The 18,486-nt window shown below is 34.5% G+C and overlaps 1 protein-coding gene across 1 annotated transcript; it reads left to right on the forward strand.

Annotated features, from left to right (window-relative positions):
* Window positions 1–401: 401 nt before the first annotated feature.
* On the forward strand, window positions 402–9,474 carry LOC110035576 (60S ribosomal protein L38-like). The gene is made up of 3 exons (XM_020739831.1): window positions 402–500; window positions 7,000–7,183; window positions 9,213–9,474. Exons 1-3 carry the CDS (start codon window positions 498–500, stop codon window positions 9,233–9,235), a joined length of 210 nt encoding a protein of 69 aa, XP_020595490.1. The 5' UTR covers window positions 402–497; the 3' UTR covers window positions 9,236–9,474.
* The last annotated feature ends 9,012 nt before the right edge of the window (window positions 9,475–18,486 follow it).

Raw genomic sequence — 18,486 nt, forward strand, 5'->3', positions numbered from 1 at the left:
ACACAGATAGAGGACTTGAGTCACATCCTTACTCGCACCCAATTCATTCAGTTTGAATTTAATTGTTGTCAATAATTTTAGGGCAAAAAAAACACAAGAATCGATGCAAATTCAGAAATTAAACACAGAGATTTAACGAGGTTTGCAACCCTAAGGGGATTTTGCTTCCGCTCATAACGAAACTCCTCCGATTGGACATTTGCTTCCGGTTACCCTTTTTCTTTTTTAATGTGTAAGGAGCGAGTTGCTCTATTAATTATATATATATATATATATATATATATATATGATATAAATGAGCCATAAGTAACAATATTATATTCATACCTCACAATATTATATTCAATAATATTTAACCATCGCCTGGCGCACCCTCAAATATATAATAACAAAATCCCTTCACTACTTTTGTGCCTTTAGTGCTATTTTGTTAGGGCTCTGAGACGCCGGCCGCAATTCGACCGAGCTGAGAAGAGTTGTCGTCGGAGATTTCCACAATGGTACATCTCACCTCTCTCGCTCTAAATATTTGTAAATCTAGCGTTTGTTCTCGTTGCAGTAGATGACTTTTTTTTCTTTATTTTTTATTTTTTATTTTTGAGTTCGTAGATCTAATTAGGTCAAACGGAGTTGATTTGTATTTTCATTAGGTCAATTTCTAAAAGTTCTCTGTGCATATCCCGTAGTTTTCACTCATTTTAATGCTATGATTTGTGAGGGCTCATTGAAGCGCGCTTGTGATTGATTGTGTTATCGTAATGAAGCCATTTGTATGCGTTATGGTCTGTTCTGCTGAATAAGATATGCTGTTTTTTTGATGTTAAAATTTAATTTTTTTTCTTGAAAGATATCGCCGTTAAACCTACTTGCATCAATTGCACTTCTTCGACCTATCACCCATGTTAATAGATTTGGAAAAAAAATTGGAAATTTGTTCCTTTGTTGATGCTTCTTTCTTCTTTCTTATCTGATGATGTTGTTAATTTGTTGTTATACAAATTTGAAACCATGGGACTGGTGATGGGTTTGAGAATCTGTTTTTTTTTAATCATAGTTTCATTTTTAAGAGGTGGATTTTTTCATAAGATACAATATTTCAATCTGAGCTATTTCAGGGTTTTAAACTGAATATTGTAACACAATCTTTTATTGGTGCACCTAATCAAGTGATGATATGATGATTTCATGGGGGTGTTTGGCTTCTCTCGAGATTTAGTAAATCTTGTAAATTTTGATTTATCAAATCCAATTTGGTTTTTTTAATCATAATGTCATTTTTAAGAGGTGGATTTTTTCATAAGACACAATATTTCAAGCAGAGCTATTTCAAGGTTTTAAACTGAGTATTGTAACACAATCTTTTATTGGTGCACCTAATCAAGTGATGATATGATGATTTAATGGGGGTGCTTGGCTTCTCTCGGGATTTAGTAAATCGTGTAAATATGGATTTATCAAATCCAAATGTGTTAAATCCAGAAAATGTTTTGTATGATTTCAGTTAAATTTGTTTACAATATTTGGTGATCGCGCCTCCTCGTCTTGTGCAATGAAAGAAGCGACAGGATCTTCCTCTTTAAATTGTTAAATACATCTATCGATCGGATTTAGAAAATCCAGGATTTACATTTATGGTGGAGAAGAAAATGGATTCAGGGAAGCGTCTTATTTAATTGCCCTTTTTTTCTTGTTTGGCTGATTTACGTTACATTCAACGTAAATCCTCTTAAAATGGTACTACCAAACACCGTCTATATGGAATTTTTCTAAGTGTGTAATGTTTTTTTAACTTAAAAAATTTGACACCTAATATTCTCTACAAAATGGGCATTTCTAAAGCTTAGCTTGCTTTTAGTATATATTTAATATGTAATTGAACCATTCTTGGATAGTTTGTATTTTTTTTTATGAAGTCCTTTAGAAATATGTAGGCGTCTCTATCTCTTTGTATAAAGTTTCTTGTTTAAAAGTGGGATCAAGTATTATACCTTGAAGCGCACCTCAAACTAAGTTGAACAAAAGAAGTCGCGAGGCTTCACCAGTGAGGGTTACACCTTTTTTGTATGATGCGTATGCCTCGAAGCTTTATGTTTCGAGGCGTTAGAGATAATGCCTTGACTAAAAATTAGTATATTATATTGTATTATATTTAATTGATCTGATACACTGTCTCAAAGAAGTCAAAAAATAATTTAAGTATGATTAGTTGATTTTGTTATTCACTTAATTTTTTTATTTTAAATTATATTGGATTTCAGATTGGTTAATAATAAAAGGAAGATTGTAGTGAATTAAGAATAATTTAAAGTTCCCAATAAGACATAATTAGATGATAGTAAATCTGATAATTCTTTTGAATATGATAAAAGTAAATATGGGGCCACTATAGATCCAGAATCTGCAAAAATATCAAAATTTGAAGTGAATATTTACCTAGAGTCATGTTTCAAACATCTATGTTATTTAAACATTTATGATCAATATATGTGATTTATATTTTGATGATAATAAACTAAATCAACATATCAATAGTTTTTCATAATTATGAATTATTTTAATTAAATGAGTTTTTTCCTTTTTAAGGCTTATTACTCAATTCGTCTCGCCTCTATAAGAGAAAACACCTCGGTTCTCAATTTTATCTTTTAAACTTTGGTGTGTGTGATTGTGTGTGTCAAATAATCCCTTTATTTTATTATAACATTATTAAAAGCAATTGCATGCATAATTTCATAAACTAAAATCTTTTTGAGTATTATTTGGATGTGACAAAATTGTCCAATGATGATTTTGATTGCATGAAGAGAGATTTGTGATTTCAAAGTGTTTAGCATTTTGAACGGTTTAGGATGAAATCACTAGTTAATGAGTTTTAGAGTGTTTTTTAATCATTATCAATAAAAGACATGCAAAATTTGGAATTTTGTAAGAAATTTTTGAAGAGAAGAGGGAGAATTTTATTCCTAACTGTTGTCAAGTAGTTTTCAGCTTACATGGCAACATCATGGTTATGCTTGTTTATAGGCAAGAGGGACTAAATCTTAAAACATCTAAAATTTTGCTACTTTTTCTAGAAAAAAAATATACTCCAGATTCTTCCTAATTAAATATTCTATAGTATTCTTATTTAATACAAATTACCTAGAATCTTCTACTTAAGACTGGATGGAATAGTCTAGAATATTGGAGAATTAAACATCAATATTATCACTCCTCCTTGATGCGAATTTAGTTTACTCCAATCACATTGCTTTACAATTTAAACTTTTCTCTTGGAAGATCCTTTGGAAATATGTCTGCTAATTGTCTTCAATCTCATAGTGTTGATTTTAATATTTTGATTGATCCTTGATTTTCTAATGAATTGATATTTGATACCAATACATTTAGTTATACCATAAAATACATGATTTTTTTTTGTCATGGCTATAGCTGATTTGCTATCACAATATATTTATGTAGCTCTTTTTTACGGCTCACTCATGTCTTCTAATATGTATTTTAGCCAAATAGCTTGGTTGGTATTTGTGGCAACTGCAATATATTCAGCTTCAACTGATGATTGTGCAACTGTTGCTTGTTTTTTTTTATGTCCAAAAAATGTCTTTAAGCTTAGTGTGAATGCATGTCCCGAGGTGCTCTTCATTTCATTCACTGATCTAACCCAATCACTGTCAGTATATCGAACTAGTCTCGAGTTAGCAATAAATTCATACTAGTTGTCGTAGTTTTTTGTTCCTTTGTAGATCTCTAAGAACCCTTTTAGCAGCTTCTTGATGAATTTGGCTTGGACTTTGCATAAATCCGGAGAGTAGACTTGCTACATATATGATATTTGGTCTCTTAGATAAAATAAGCTTCCAATGAGATTATGATAGAATGTGTTGTCAGTCTTTGGTGCATTATCATTCTTCGTTAAGTGTCTGTTGTCTTGTGGAATAGCTACTATCTTGCAATTATTCATCTTAAACTTCTTTAGAATGAGTTTTTATATATTTCTTTTGTGAGACGAAGATCCCTCCTTCCTTTTGTATTACTTCTATATAAAAAAGATGCATCAGAACTAAATTGTTCATTTCAAATGTTTTCATCATTTCTTCTCAAAATTTTTTGATCATCTCCTCATTATTTCGTGCATAGATACAATTGTCTATATATAGGGAGACAATGAAAGTGTAGCTCGTACCTCGAGTCTTGATGTATAATGTCGGCTCACTTGTGCTCATGCAACCTTATTCTATGAAATAGTTGATTCAAGTATACAAAATTGTTGGAGCTTGCTTTAATCCATTTAAAGCCTTCTTTAACTTGAGAACTTCGTTTTCTTGACCTTGTTGTACAAATCCTGGAGGTTGTTCCACTAAATCTTCTCTTCTAAGTAGCTATTTAGGAGTACCCATTTTACAATTCGATAAATCTTCCACTTGTGTTTCGAGCGCTACCAATGTTCTTATTGTATCATGTCATGCAACTGGAGCAATTGTCTCATTATAGTCAATTCTAAATTGTTGAGCAACTGGTATTGCTTTCTCAAGCTATAGATCTACTTGACTCCAATTATCTTTTTTTCTTGTGGAGAGTGACTAGCTCCCATATTTTATTTTTCTCGATCATCTTTATTTCTTCTTCCATAACTTTTCTCCAAACTTCTTGCTTTGAGACTTCTTCGAAATGTTCTGGCTCCGTCATTGTCAATTTACCATGCTCATAAATTGCTTCTAGAGATTTTGTTCTTTTTTGGTGGTGATTCTAGAGATGAATGTGCAGCTTGATTTGGCTCTTGTATGGTACTTTTGTTGATGATCATGGTTAATTATTAACTCCAACTTGTTGATGTGTTATTGGTGGCATGTTGACACTTCTTTCAACTCTTTTTGTCTTCTGGTTGTAAGCAACATCTTCATCAAATGTCACATCTCATCTAATGATAAACTTCTTTGTTTTTAAGCTATAGACGCAATATCCATTAGATTGAGTATTATAGCCTACAGGAAGTACCTTTTTTTTTTTTCTTTTTGTCTAATTTACACCTCTTTTTCTTGTGGAATGTGAACATAACAAATATAACTGAAAACTCTTGGATGTTTTGTAGATGCCATTCCTCCATTCAATGTATCAATTGGTGTTTTGTCTTCCACTGCTTTAATTGGATGTATACTTAGTAGACAGATTGCTGTATTTTTGGAAGGCCCATAATCATAAACATTTTCTGGCTATTTCTATTATAGTTTTTTTTTCTTTTCTTTTTTTTTTCCAGAAACTCCATTTTGCTTTGGTTCATATTGAACTATGAGTTGTCGCTCAACTCCTTCACAAAACTTTTTGAAGTCATTGGAGTTATATTTTTTTACCTCAATTACTTCTTAGTGTCTTCAAGTAGTAGTCATTTTGTTTTTCAACATAAGTCTTAATTTTTTTTTTAAATCTTATATACTTGTGATCTTTCTCGCAAGAAATAGACCAATGTTATTCTTGTCTAGTCATCAATGAAAATGATAAAATATTTATTTTGCTCTAGTGATGGAGTATGCATTGGTCCACATATGTCAATGTGAATAAGTTCTAATGGTTCCTTAGATCTCCACGCTTTGCTTGATAGACATGGTTGTTGATGTTGCTTACAGAGCAAATATCCTTCACAGGCATCTTGATTTACGTTATTGCAGGGAGATCCCTTATCATGTCTTTTTGATGAAGAATCTTCAACCCATAGAAGTTGAAAGTGTCTCAGTCATTGGTGCCATAGCCATGACTCATTTAATTGTCTTCATTGCCATATTATTTAAGCACATATTTTCTTTCATCTTGATCTTTGCAATTTTAAGGGATTTATGTTGCTTATCATATATTATGCAAGCATTTCTCTTAAAAGTCAAATAGTATCATTTTTCAATTATCACGCTGAGTAGATTTTGATCTATGTTTGGGACTAATATTACATCATTGATATATGCCTTTCCTTTTCTCGTGTTAATGGCTCTAGTGCCTATTTTTGTTGCCTCTATGAAATCACCATTTTCTATTTGACTTTTGTCTTGATTTTTTCAAAACTGTATGTTTTGTTTTTCATTTTTTGTCATGTGGTTACTACAATCATTATCTATATATCATGTGTATTTCTCTTCTAGTACAATTTGACAAGCATGTACAAGTTTTTTATATTCATCTTTCTCTTTTGAGAAATTAGCACTTTTTTAATTCACAAATATTTTGTGTGTGTCCAAATTTCTTACAATTTTGGCCCTACTATTTTTTTTAAACCAACAACCTTTCTCTAAGTGCCTTTTTCTTTCGTGAATTTTGCATGGAGAATATTTGTCACATTCTCTTTTATTATTTTTAATTTTAAATTCTTGTGAATTTTTCCCACCTTTTGACTTATGAGATTGCAAATTTGTTTTATATTGAAAAACATTTTTCATAATATTCTCACTCCACATTCATTTTGATAGATAAAAAATTATAATTTTCTGCATTGAAAATTGAAATTAAGACAGATGAGCGGTTGAAGTCGCCAATGTAGATAGTTTGAAATTGTACAACGCCTAACAAATAAACGAATGAAGCTCTGATACTGAATGTTGGAAATTTTGGAAGAGAACAGACAAAATTTTATTACCGAACTTTACTAGTAGTTTTCAGCTTATATAACAACATAGTTATGCCTATTTTTAGACATGAGAGATTAAATCTATAAATTTCAAAACTTTTACATCTCTTTCTAGAAAAATATATTTGAGATTCTTTCTAATTAAATATTCTACAGTATTCTCATTTAATATAAATATTGTAGAATCTTCAACTTAAATTTAGATGAAATATAATCTAAAATATTGGAAAAATAAGCATCAATTGTATCATATATGTTTATATAACATTGATTTTTTTTCTTTTGAATGTTTTTATTTGACTTTGCCTGTTCAGTAAATGGATTAGATTTTCAAACCATTTAGAATTAATTACTACCTTTTTATTATTAATATTTCTGTTTTTATGCAGCCGAAGCAGATCAATGAGATCAAGGATTTCCTTCTCACAGCTAGAAGAAAGGATGCTCGTTCTGTGAAGATCAAGAGAAGCAAGGGTGTTGTGAAGTTCAAGGTCAGGTGCTCGAGGTATCTTTACACTCTCTCTGTGTTTGACTCGGAGAAGGCTGATAAGCTCAAGCAATCTCTTCCTCCAGGTAATTTCTAGCGATAGTTTTTTTTTGGGGGGGCATTACATATCACATATTTTTTATGTATTTGCATATCTAACACCTTAACTTTCATATTTACATGCAATCCATTCAAACTTTTAACATTACATCAAAGAGTCCACAGTCACTATTTTTCTTAAAAGTGTAATACATGTTTTCATGCATATGGTTATTGCTATCATTGTGTTTTACGATAGTTTTTTACATTTGTCTATTCCACTTTTATGAATTGTTTGAAAAAATAAAAATTTTTGTTAATTGCTTAATTGTGAATTAATATTCTATTAGGTAGATTCAAATGATATCCTATTATTTTATGCTTTTTACATGTGCCATCCATCCATATATTCCTTACTATAAAACTTCTTCATGCAATGCATTAAAGAAAAATATTATTATTATTATTATGGTGTAATTCCAGAAAATATATGCTATATAAGAATTAAAAAGGAGTGCATTATTTAATTTGTATTTTGTGACTATCTTTTTCTTACAAATAATTTATGAATATGCAGAATCTGATTTAAAGTAATACGTGTTTATGCCTTGAGATAATCATTTTTAGAAGATTATATAAATTTAAATATAGCCACTAAATGTGATTTTATATAAAATTAAATTTAAGACTTAGTTTTATAACTTAAATATTTAATAAAAAAAATTAAAATAATAATATTTAGAATTAGATTAGTACGTGCTTTTATTCTTATTGTTAGTTTAAAATTTTCATCCATTGTATGAAATTATTTTTATTATTAATTTTCGCCATATTTATACGTTATAATAAATGTTGATATTTAAAAAATAATAATTCAACAACTAAAAGACGAAATTGTTTTCAAAACCATGTTTATATTATGAAAATATTGTCCCATTAATCCACCTGTAACCTGTGATATGCTCTTTGCTCTTTCATTTCAACTCCTGGCTCCACCATTTATTCTGTAGCGCCTTTTTCTTTTCTGAAAGCTATGTTGTTTCTCTACCTTGTCACCGCTCCTGTTGGCATCAGGGTAGAACATCATCCACTCCTTTTAATTTTTTGGGTTAGGTTCGGGTTCATATGCTAACGTGAAGTTGACCCGGCAAATCAAATTGACTCGTTAGGTCAATCGGGTGAAGGTGGGTTGGGTTCGGGTTTGACTTTCTAACTTGTTTCATATTTTGGTCTGTCCAATTCTGTGTTGTATCTGAATTAACCTTCGATCTTGATACTACACTCCCAGTGTAAACAGTTGAGTCATGAGTGGCTCAAACTCGAGGTCAATTGAATGAGTTTGATTCGACTCATTCAAAAACTTTTAAAATTAAAAAAAAAGAAATTAGATGGTAAAAACTGTAAAGGATCTGCCAACTCAATTTTGGCTCATGAGATCGTCGAAATATGCTCACCAACCGTTTGTCAAGCTGAGCCCAAGCTTACCCGGCTTAGTTACACCTAATTAATGAGAGATTCTTCCATCAGGACAGCAGACACAAATTTGCGTCCGGAGTCCAGGCAAGTGCGCCCTACTGCAATACATTGGTTGGGTATGTTTTTTAGAGGGGTGTGGCTCACTTGCAACATGACACATGTTTACTGGACTCCAGACACAAATTTTACTTCCGGTGTCCCCGTGGAATATTTTTTCTTAATTAACTAGGTTGGGAATATCTTTTTGGGTGTTATATTTTACATGAAGTCTTGCCACCAAAACTTCACTTTTTGCATTTTTATGCATCCAATCTTCCATATCACATCAAGAGTCACTATTTTAACTTTTTAAAAACTGAAATACGCCTTTTTCATGCATAGGTAGGGCAGCATGATGAGAGGGGATGATAATAACTGTAAAAATTGAAGTTTCAAGTTTTAGATATACAAATAGATAATAATTTATTGGTATATGTAAATGTTCATTGTCCTTTTTCTTAGATTTTATTTTGTGAGTTCAGAGAACCACAGATTATTATATAGTTTTATTATTCATGCCAAATAAACATTTTATGATTTTAATTCTCTTATTTTACTCAGGTTTGAGCGTGCAGGATCTGTAATGACGAGAGGGGATGATGATGTCTTTGGTTTATTGTAGTTTACATCTGTTGAATCATTCCTCATCTGTCAGAAATTTTGGAGTTCGGTTTGGTTTGGTTTGTTTTCATGTCATGCTTCCTCTTGAATTGAGTTGTAAGACTAAAACCTGTATCTCTTTTTTTTTTTCCAGTCCTGTTGAAATTATAAATTACAATTCTACCGTGTTACTTAACTGACATAATATTTTTTTTCTGATTTAGGGATTGATTGGTAAATCAATGCATGCTCCAAATTTGTTTACTTTAATTGCACTCTAAGATGGCTTGCTTTAGGGTTTGTTTGGGGCAGCTGCAGCTTATTGAATAATCTGCTGATAAATTGATTAAAAATAATCTGCTAATAAGCTAGGTGCGGTATTTATTACAATTTTTTATTGTTTTGGAAAAGTCAAACCGCAGCCAGAAAGCTGCCACCGCACCTAGACAGGTGCGGTGTGAAAATGCTGTTTTTAGTGTTTTGAAAACGCATAACCTGTCAAAACACAGTTTACCCAAACAGCTCAGGTGCGTTTCAAAACGACACCGCACCAAATAAGCTGCCCCAAACGGACTCTTAATCTTTTAAGTGATATGCATTAGTAAAAGTCATTTAAAATTTACTTCTGATTGTTTTTTGTTTAGTTTATTTTTAATTTGATTTTTTTTTATGAATTGATATTGATTGATTTGATGTTTTTGAATTATGAAGGAACATGTATGATTGAAGTGTTCCATGTAAGTATGCTTGATGAATAATGGAAGCATTTAAGAGTAAGGAGTGAACAAACTTCTTAATTTATAATCTATAATTTCCTTTGTTATAAGTTTTGGCTGCATTGGAGTTCAAAGAATCTTTGGAGTGGATCTAGTATAGCCAAATGCTTTGTTCAACTCTTATTATACTCAGATATTTTGATTAGAATAACATTAAAATATAAGATATGTTTTTTGAACTTTTGTAGAAAAGTATTTGATGATGTGTTTGACGAGTGTTAGAGAATTCATGACTTTAAAGTAATAAATTGTCGTTGGTGTTGAACGTGTAATCAACGCACATTCAGGCGATAAAAATGAATGGTTGAAATATTGAATTTTTTTATGTATAAAATTAGCAAAGAAATGTTTCATTATGAGTTGGTAATTATATCTACAATTAGTTAACTCACATACAAGAAATGACTACATAGTTTATTCAGTTACAATGGTTTTACGCTGAAAAATTCATTTCCCCATAATAAAGAGCGATCACAATTGAGAGTAGTTGGAGATTCAACACATAGACTTTGAGGTTGACATGTTCAGGATGATACGTTTCTTTGCAGGATGCTTTGTGACTCTGCGTCGTCGGTCTTGACTTCACACGCAGATTCGTTATATAAGGAGTAGGGGGCGGCAGGCAGGTGGTATTTGATAGTGGCTAATTGTAGGAGTAGGAGGTATTCAACGGATCTTCAGTGCAACAATGATGTTGAACTTTAAGTCCTTCAAGTTTTAATCTTCTTTTGGTTCAAGATTTAGGCCCCCTCTCAAGAGGGGACATGACCTTATTTATGGAGTTCATATTGCAAATAATGAATAAATCTAAACCAATGTGATCAGATGACCTGGGGAGGTTCCCTTGCTATGACAATGTTCTGTTAATATATAAGTATATTAATGATATCAAAATTAAATGATTTTAGGGTCGTTAGATTCATCTTGTAGAAATGTTTGATTTGGCTATGAGCTTGTCATATTTGGAATATGTTTGATTTTATAGTTATGCACTGAAAACTTTCAAAAGTGATTCAACGTCTTGATCTGGGTCTGATTTGACTCGAATTTGACCAATTTTGGTATCGTTGGATCCATCTAGTCGAGCCGGTCTATTTGGCCGTAAGTTTGTTAAAATCATAATTTTGGATGGTTTTTAATCGAAGTTGATCATTTCTTGCTCAAGAATTGCCTTATATTCATGCAATGTCTCGAGATTTGTGTCAGATGATGAAAATTTATTGATGTCGTATCAGTGATAAATGTATTTAATATTTGGGGTATTTACGTACATACTGCCCAATTCTTTTGTATTTACATGTCTAACACCTGAACTTTATTTTTTCTTACGTCTACAGCCCTCAAATATTTTATATCACATCAAAAATATAACTTTGGGGCATTTACATAAATGTTATTTAAATTTTTGGATTAAAAAAGACTAATTATTGACCTATTTGATTCAATTTTAATCTCTCAGTTTCAAACTAACAAAAGTGGTATAAAAATGATAACTTGATGGAGATTGGGTGATATCCATATTGTATTATCTTGCTGAGATGGCCCTTTGTATATGACATTTGATGGCATCATAACAACTAGAGATATAGATACATAAGTTAATATTATTATATATTTATACGATTACCACTCAAATTTTTTTATTTGCTTGCATCACTCAAGTCTCTAAATATTATCCAAAATGCCACTATTATTAACTTATTTAAGATGAAGGGAAATTCATGTAGGTAAGACACAATTCTTATGAATTTGCATGGTTTTATAGTACCTTGGTGCTATAAAATCATGCATAAAAAAAAGGTGTATTTGACTTTTTAAAAATTAGTAAAAGTTATATTTTTGATTTGATATTAAATATTTGAGTAAATCTTGTTTGATGTAAATATTAAAGTATATGAATATTAAGGTTTATGGGTTGGATATGTAAATGTATAAGAATTGTGGGGTATGTATGTAATGGCCTTTAAAATGAAAAAAAAAACATATTTTTATTTATATACTAATGTGATTTAAACAATAAAATAGTATTGATGCATGTTCGAAGGTCCGCGGAGACATAATGATTTGTTAGCATCATAGCGTTACATAAAAATCCAGCTTAAACTCAAGTAATTAAAGAGAAGTAAATAGGATGAGACATCTTGATTTCTATGTGAAAAACACCATAAATGGGAAAAAAAATCATAAGGCCTAACCCAGTTGAAATAATCCACTATGAATGATGAGTGCACAAGTCCACTCTTCTCTTGAACAAGAGAATATGAAGTTGTAGTTTTGATCACTATAAATTCACAACAGTAGTTTTTTTGATAATTAGTGGTGTCTGGTGGCGGTGGAGCTCGACAGTGGCAATTCGACGTTGGTGGAGCAGAATGACTGGGGTCCGACAGTGGTGGAGCTAGACGACGACGGTTTGACAGTGGTGGAGCTCAATGGTGGCTATCTGATGGTGGTAGAGCTGGACCAACTTCCAGAGGTGGTAGAGCTTGACCAACGTTAGTTGGCGGTAGAGCTTGAATGATGGTCTGACAATGGTGGAGCTTGATGGCGGTGGTCCATAGGTTGTGGAATTCAACAATGGATGTCTGACGGTGGTGGAGTTAGACCTTCTGTTCAGTGACGATGGAACTCGACGTCGGTGGTCTGGTGGTGATGGAGCTTGACAATTATGAGTCGATGGTGGTGGAGGTTGAACGGTGGCATAACTTAATGATTACAGTCTGATAATGGTGGAACTCGACGACGATTCAACCATGATGGAGTTTGATCGACGGTCTGGCAATAGTGGAGCTCTACGACGACCATCTGGCGGTGGTGGAACTTGACCAAGATGGTTCGGTGGCGGTGGAGCTCGATGACACCTGTTAGACGGTGGTGGAGGGTGACGAAGACGACCTGGACACTGGTGATCCAATAGTGGTAGTGCTCAATGGTGGTAGCTGGGGTGTACGGGGTGGGCAGTGTACTTGCAGAGTGCGCAAAGCACGCAGGATGCACGTAGCTCGCGGGTGAGCCAATTACACACGAGCACGCTTGTTCGTGTGCGGGTGGCACATGCTCACCATGGGGCTAGGTTTTGGAAAGTATTGATATTTTATGTTTTTTTTTAAAGATTTTTTTTTCCTTTTTTGGCTATTTTTAAAGGAAAATCATATATGGATTTAAACTTCAAGATATTACACCAACAAATAGGATTTTTCCTCTTTGATCTTATCTTTAAAAGAAAAAGTATATTTACTTTAAAAATTAGATGTTTTCCATATTGTTTTCTTTTTTCTCACCACTTTTTCCATAATATTGACCCAACAATGACAATAGAGCAACAATGACGGAGACCAGAAGCAACAATAACTGATTCATGTTATCCCAACAACCACGATGACCCAATGATGATGGTTTGATACTTTGGCGATCTGACCTTAATGCTCAAGTACATCAGTAGCCCGATGACAGTGGTTCAACACATCAGCAACTCAATCGAGGTTTAAAAAGTCGAACCAGCCGGTTTGGCCGTGATGGCCACAAGTCCGATTCCGATTGGCATAAGAAACCTATCCCACATAGAATGCTTAGAACCAATTTGAGCCATCAAGCTGGCTCCGATTCTAAGGAATTATTCCGTTCGTAGAGAAGCCCTTACAATAACAAAAAATAGAAATAAGAAACATAAAAATTGGTTCATTTTGGGTGTTTTGAGGACAATTTAGCATAACATATGTTAAAAGCAATTTTAATTGAATAATCTTTTTTAAAAAAATTCTATTAATTTAAGTGTTTGCATCCTTGCTTCAGTTTTTAACTTTGAGGACCTTTGTAATAATACAATGACGACCAACTTTTTTAAGTCTAAATGTGGATGGGGTTAAGAGGCGAAGTTTGAAAGTTGTAATCCACTACATATACTATGACATTATTACACCATTTAAGCTATCTTTAATGTTTTTAATATTTCTGACATCACCCGGTTCAACCAACTAGTTCAACATCCGGTTCAACCTTTGGACCTTGAACCTCCCACTTTACTGGTTCTATGTCTGTTAAGGTTTTCAAAATCTTGGGCTAAATGGAGGTGAGTCAAGGATGTAGCTCGACGATAATGGTCCAACCTAGTGTTCTTTGATGATGCTGATGCATCATGGCAGCAACCCGATGATGGTGCAACATAGTGGCTGCCTGATGATAGTGGCGATGATGATGGTGATGATGTACCACAACAACGTTAGCTATTATGCTTAGGTGATTCGACATAACAACAAAAACCCAATAATGGTGGCCCGACACGGTGATGGTGGTCTGGTGATAATGGTATGACATTATGGCTACGAACATTAATGCTCCAGTACAGCGACACCCCAATGATGGTGTAGCATAGTGGTAGCCCGATGATAATGCATTGACTATATGATGACTTGCCATTAGTGCTCCAGTAGCGACAACCCAATGACAGTGGACTAGCATGACATTGGCTTGATGGATGCCCATCATGCAACAACCCGACGACAATGGTCCAGCATAGTGGTGGTCTAATGAGAACAGTGCATCAACAATAGTGTAGCATAGTAGCGACCAGGTGATAATACCTGAAGTTATTGCGACCCAACATTATTTTTCCAATACAGTGGCAACTTGACAACAATAGGCCATCACAATAGTGGCTTGATAGTGGTGTGTCATGGCAACATACCAACTTTAATGGTTCATTATAGTGGTGGTTCAATGTCATTAGTGCATCATGACAGTAGCTCGACAATGTTGCAGCACAATGACAACAACAATTCAACTATAATGTTTTTGGTACTATGGTGACGACCCGACAATAGTGGTCATGTGAATACGACGATTCAATGATGATGGCAAACCAACATAAATAATTTGACAATGATAGCTGTGGTGCCAGTCGGACGCAGGCGACGACCTGAAAAAATTAGTCTAAGCACCTATGATGATTCAGTGGTAGCAAAAGTGTGCCATAATAACAAAGGCAGCTGGTCGACAGTGTTTGATGGTAGTAGTTGGATGACAATGATGCGAAATGGGGGATGTTGACGATAGTGCTTAACTTTGTGGAGGCGGCCGGGTGATAGTGTATGGCATGGTTGCAACCTGATGATGGAGTTAAGACGTGGTGGCAGCTAAGTGATATTGTCCAGCATCAACCCGACGATGGTGCTGCTGCATGAGGACCCCATTGACAGTGTTCAACTAAACAATGGTGGCTCAACAACAGTGGAAAAATGTTGTGGTTGATAAGGGAAGGTAGTCTAACAACAGTGATGACCATGAGATAATGACCCGACAAAGATGATAGTGGTCTTGCGATGACAACGATAGCTATGATGTCGTCAAAGTAATGGCGGTCCAGTCATAACAAGTGTGGTCTTATGGCGTCAACTATGTGATAATGGTCTGGTGGTGACATCAGATGGGTAGACTAATCCTTCAATGGAGTTGGTTGAGGCATCAATGCCTTTTGTTAGATGAAGATAATAAAATGATTGTAGTGGGATCCATTAACATTGGCTGGGTGATAATGGTTTGGGGGTGATGGTATGCCGCAAGTGCAGCAGTGGCTCAATGATAATAATCTGACACTATAGTGACCTGATAATAATGCTTCTGCATAACAACGGCGCAACAATAGTAGTCTTGTGATGATGGTTGTGGTTGAGTGATGATGATCAAGTGACAGTGGTGGTGTTAAGAGGCCGATATTGACGTGAATTATGCTCAGGATGTTTGCATGTACTTATTCTCTAATTGACGCTCAAGTCGCTAGTTTGAAGGTTATGGAGGAAGATTGAGGCTCCTCTACAGCTCAAACTTCTTCCATTGTGAGGCCTCACTAACATCATCACGCTTTTTTCTTTTGCTTGTCCCATAATCGATCAAATTGTTTCTTATGTGCATTAATGACATTATTTTCAGCAATTTGTGCTTCAACACAGTTAATCAGATCAATACGAGAGTGGATTGTCTCCCACTTTAAGGATGAGTGGAAGGATTTGGGCGAACCCCTCTAAGAAAAACTCTTCTCAGTAAGTTAGTATCCATTCATAGAATCATCAGAAGTATTCCTTAAATAATTCTCTCATTTTGATAAATTATTGAAAGATGAGATGATTCTTTGAAAATCCTTCTGTTTACTATGAATTTCTCCACAAAGAGTCTGATAAGTTCATTGAAGGTGTGGAGAGTCCATCCTAGGAGGGAGTGGAACCACATGTGATCCTGACATTTGAGAGTGACAGAAAATACTTGACTAAGAAGCATATCAAAAGCCTATTGGATGTGTATGATGATTTGATAATGATAGATTTGTTCGTATGAATCAGATACCCTGTCGTAAGAGTTAATAAGGCGTGGCTTAACCAAGTTTTTTTGTGAGCTTATCGGTCAGTCTAGCTTCACATAATGGGTGAGTGGAATTCACAGTAACGAGTAGATAAGTGTCATGACCTGTCAGAGGAGGAATCACACCATAACAGGGAAAATGCCTAATACAACTATTCTTGAGCAAGGGATTCTCAACAAATTATTGACCTTGTGGCAAGAGACCATGTTTGGCTATGTTGGCATTAACTGTCGACCCTCACATATGAGCTGAATAATCTCATGTTGAGACCCCTCCATTCTGCACACTTAGTCGTCTAAGGATGGGCCTATGGCTCCTTCACTAGCTGTATAACACCTTTCGTGGATGGAAGAAGCAGATGCTTCACATCCCTAGCTCCGTGATTGTCCCTAAGAGTGACAGGTGTTAGAATGGGATCCGTGTAGTTACAATTATTGCATCTATTGGCCATTTCATAAGTTTTATATGTTTTTGGATGGTGGGATTATCGTTCCCGCAGACGACACTAAACTATTGCTTGATAATAATTTAGGACTATAAAGTGATGCATTAATGTCTTAAAGTTGCACGAAGATCCAACACACATATTGATGAAAATAAATTGATAGAGGAGACAACATGAGTTTTAATGTGAAAAATTCAACAGGGAAAAATCATTGGGTCTAGTTCAATTAAAATGATTCAACTATGTCAATGTAAGTTACAAGACTTTGTTGTCTCTTAACTGGCCAAGAGAAAGATTACACAAGTGATGTGACTTCCTTTAGGGGAGTGGCATAATACGTCAGTGAAATGGTCACGTCTTGAAGGCAGTGGTCTGACGACAGCTGTAGTGATGGTAGTTCGACGACAATGGAGCTTAACAGTGGAAATTTGCTAACGGTGGAACTCCATGTCGACAATACAACAACGGTGCAGCTTGAATGATAGTTTGAAGATGGTGGAGCTTGATGGAGGCGACTCGACAATGATTGAGTTTGACGACAATGGTGGTGGAGTTGGACAAAGGTAGTCCAACAGTAATGGAGCTTGGTGGCGGTGGTGGAGCTGGATGATGGTAGTTCGATAGTGATGGAGCTTGATGGCGGTGGTGGTGGAGCTGGATGATGGTAGTTTGATAGTGGCGGTGGTGGTGGAGTTGGATGATGGTAGTTCGATAGTGACAGAGCTTGATGGTGGCAGTCTAATGACTATGCAGTGATAGTTGAGCTCAATAGCGGTGGTTCAACTCAATGGCAACAATCAAATGGCGGTGGAGCTCGACAACAACAATTTAGTGGTGGTTTGATGGTGGTGAGCTCTTTTGCAATGGTCGAAATTTGATGGTTTGGCGACGATGACGACTCGATGGTGGTGATCTGACAGTGGCATTGGCTTGACCACAATGATCCAGCATTGGCCATGACTCCAAGATGGTGGTCCAAAAGAGGTGGAGTTCAAAAACCCTCAAGAGCTTTGAGCTACTCCAACTTTATCCTCCAAGTCCAGGTCCTAAGTTCTCTTTCATGGAGTGAGGCATTATTTATAAATTTTGGGAGCGACAACTCCGTAAAATGCTGCATGAATACAGACCACTCGATCCCACAACCCAGAGCTATCCCTTTGATCGGATGGTGTTATATGAGCACTTGTATGCCTTAATGATGCCAGAATTACCAAACTCTCGATTTGATTATAAGCTTGTCAGATTTGGAATTTGACCATTTGATTATCCATCCAAATCCTCCAATTATGATTAAACGACTTGATATGGGCCTCATTGGACTCAGACCGAACAAATTTTGGCTTCATTGGGCCCGTTTTGTCAAGACAGTCAGTTTGACTATAAATTTGCTGGAATCAGGGCCAAGGATAATCTCAAATTTGAATCAAGAAATTTTATTATTTGAAAAGCTCTGAGATTCATGTATGATTAAAATAATTTTTTGAGGATGTATCAATTACGATTAGAGATTAAAATAAGTTCTTACAAATTAAGTATATTATCGTAGTAGTAAAAAAAAAAAAGATAACGTTGTATTTAAATTTAAAAATCATTCTAAGATGTGTGAGGAGAAGTATTTGTGCCCTTCTAAATTAAAATCCCCCCACCCCTATATATATATAT

Source organism: Phalaenopsis equestris, unplaced genomic scaffold (genome assembly GCF_001263595.1).
Source record: "Phalaenopsis equestris unplaced genomic scaffold, ASM126359v1 Scaffold000002, whole genome shotgun sequence".
Classification (NCBI taxonomy): Eukaryota; Viridiplantae; Streptophyta; class Magnoliopsida; order Asparagales; family Orchidaceae; genus Phalaenopsis; species Phalaenopsis equestris.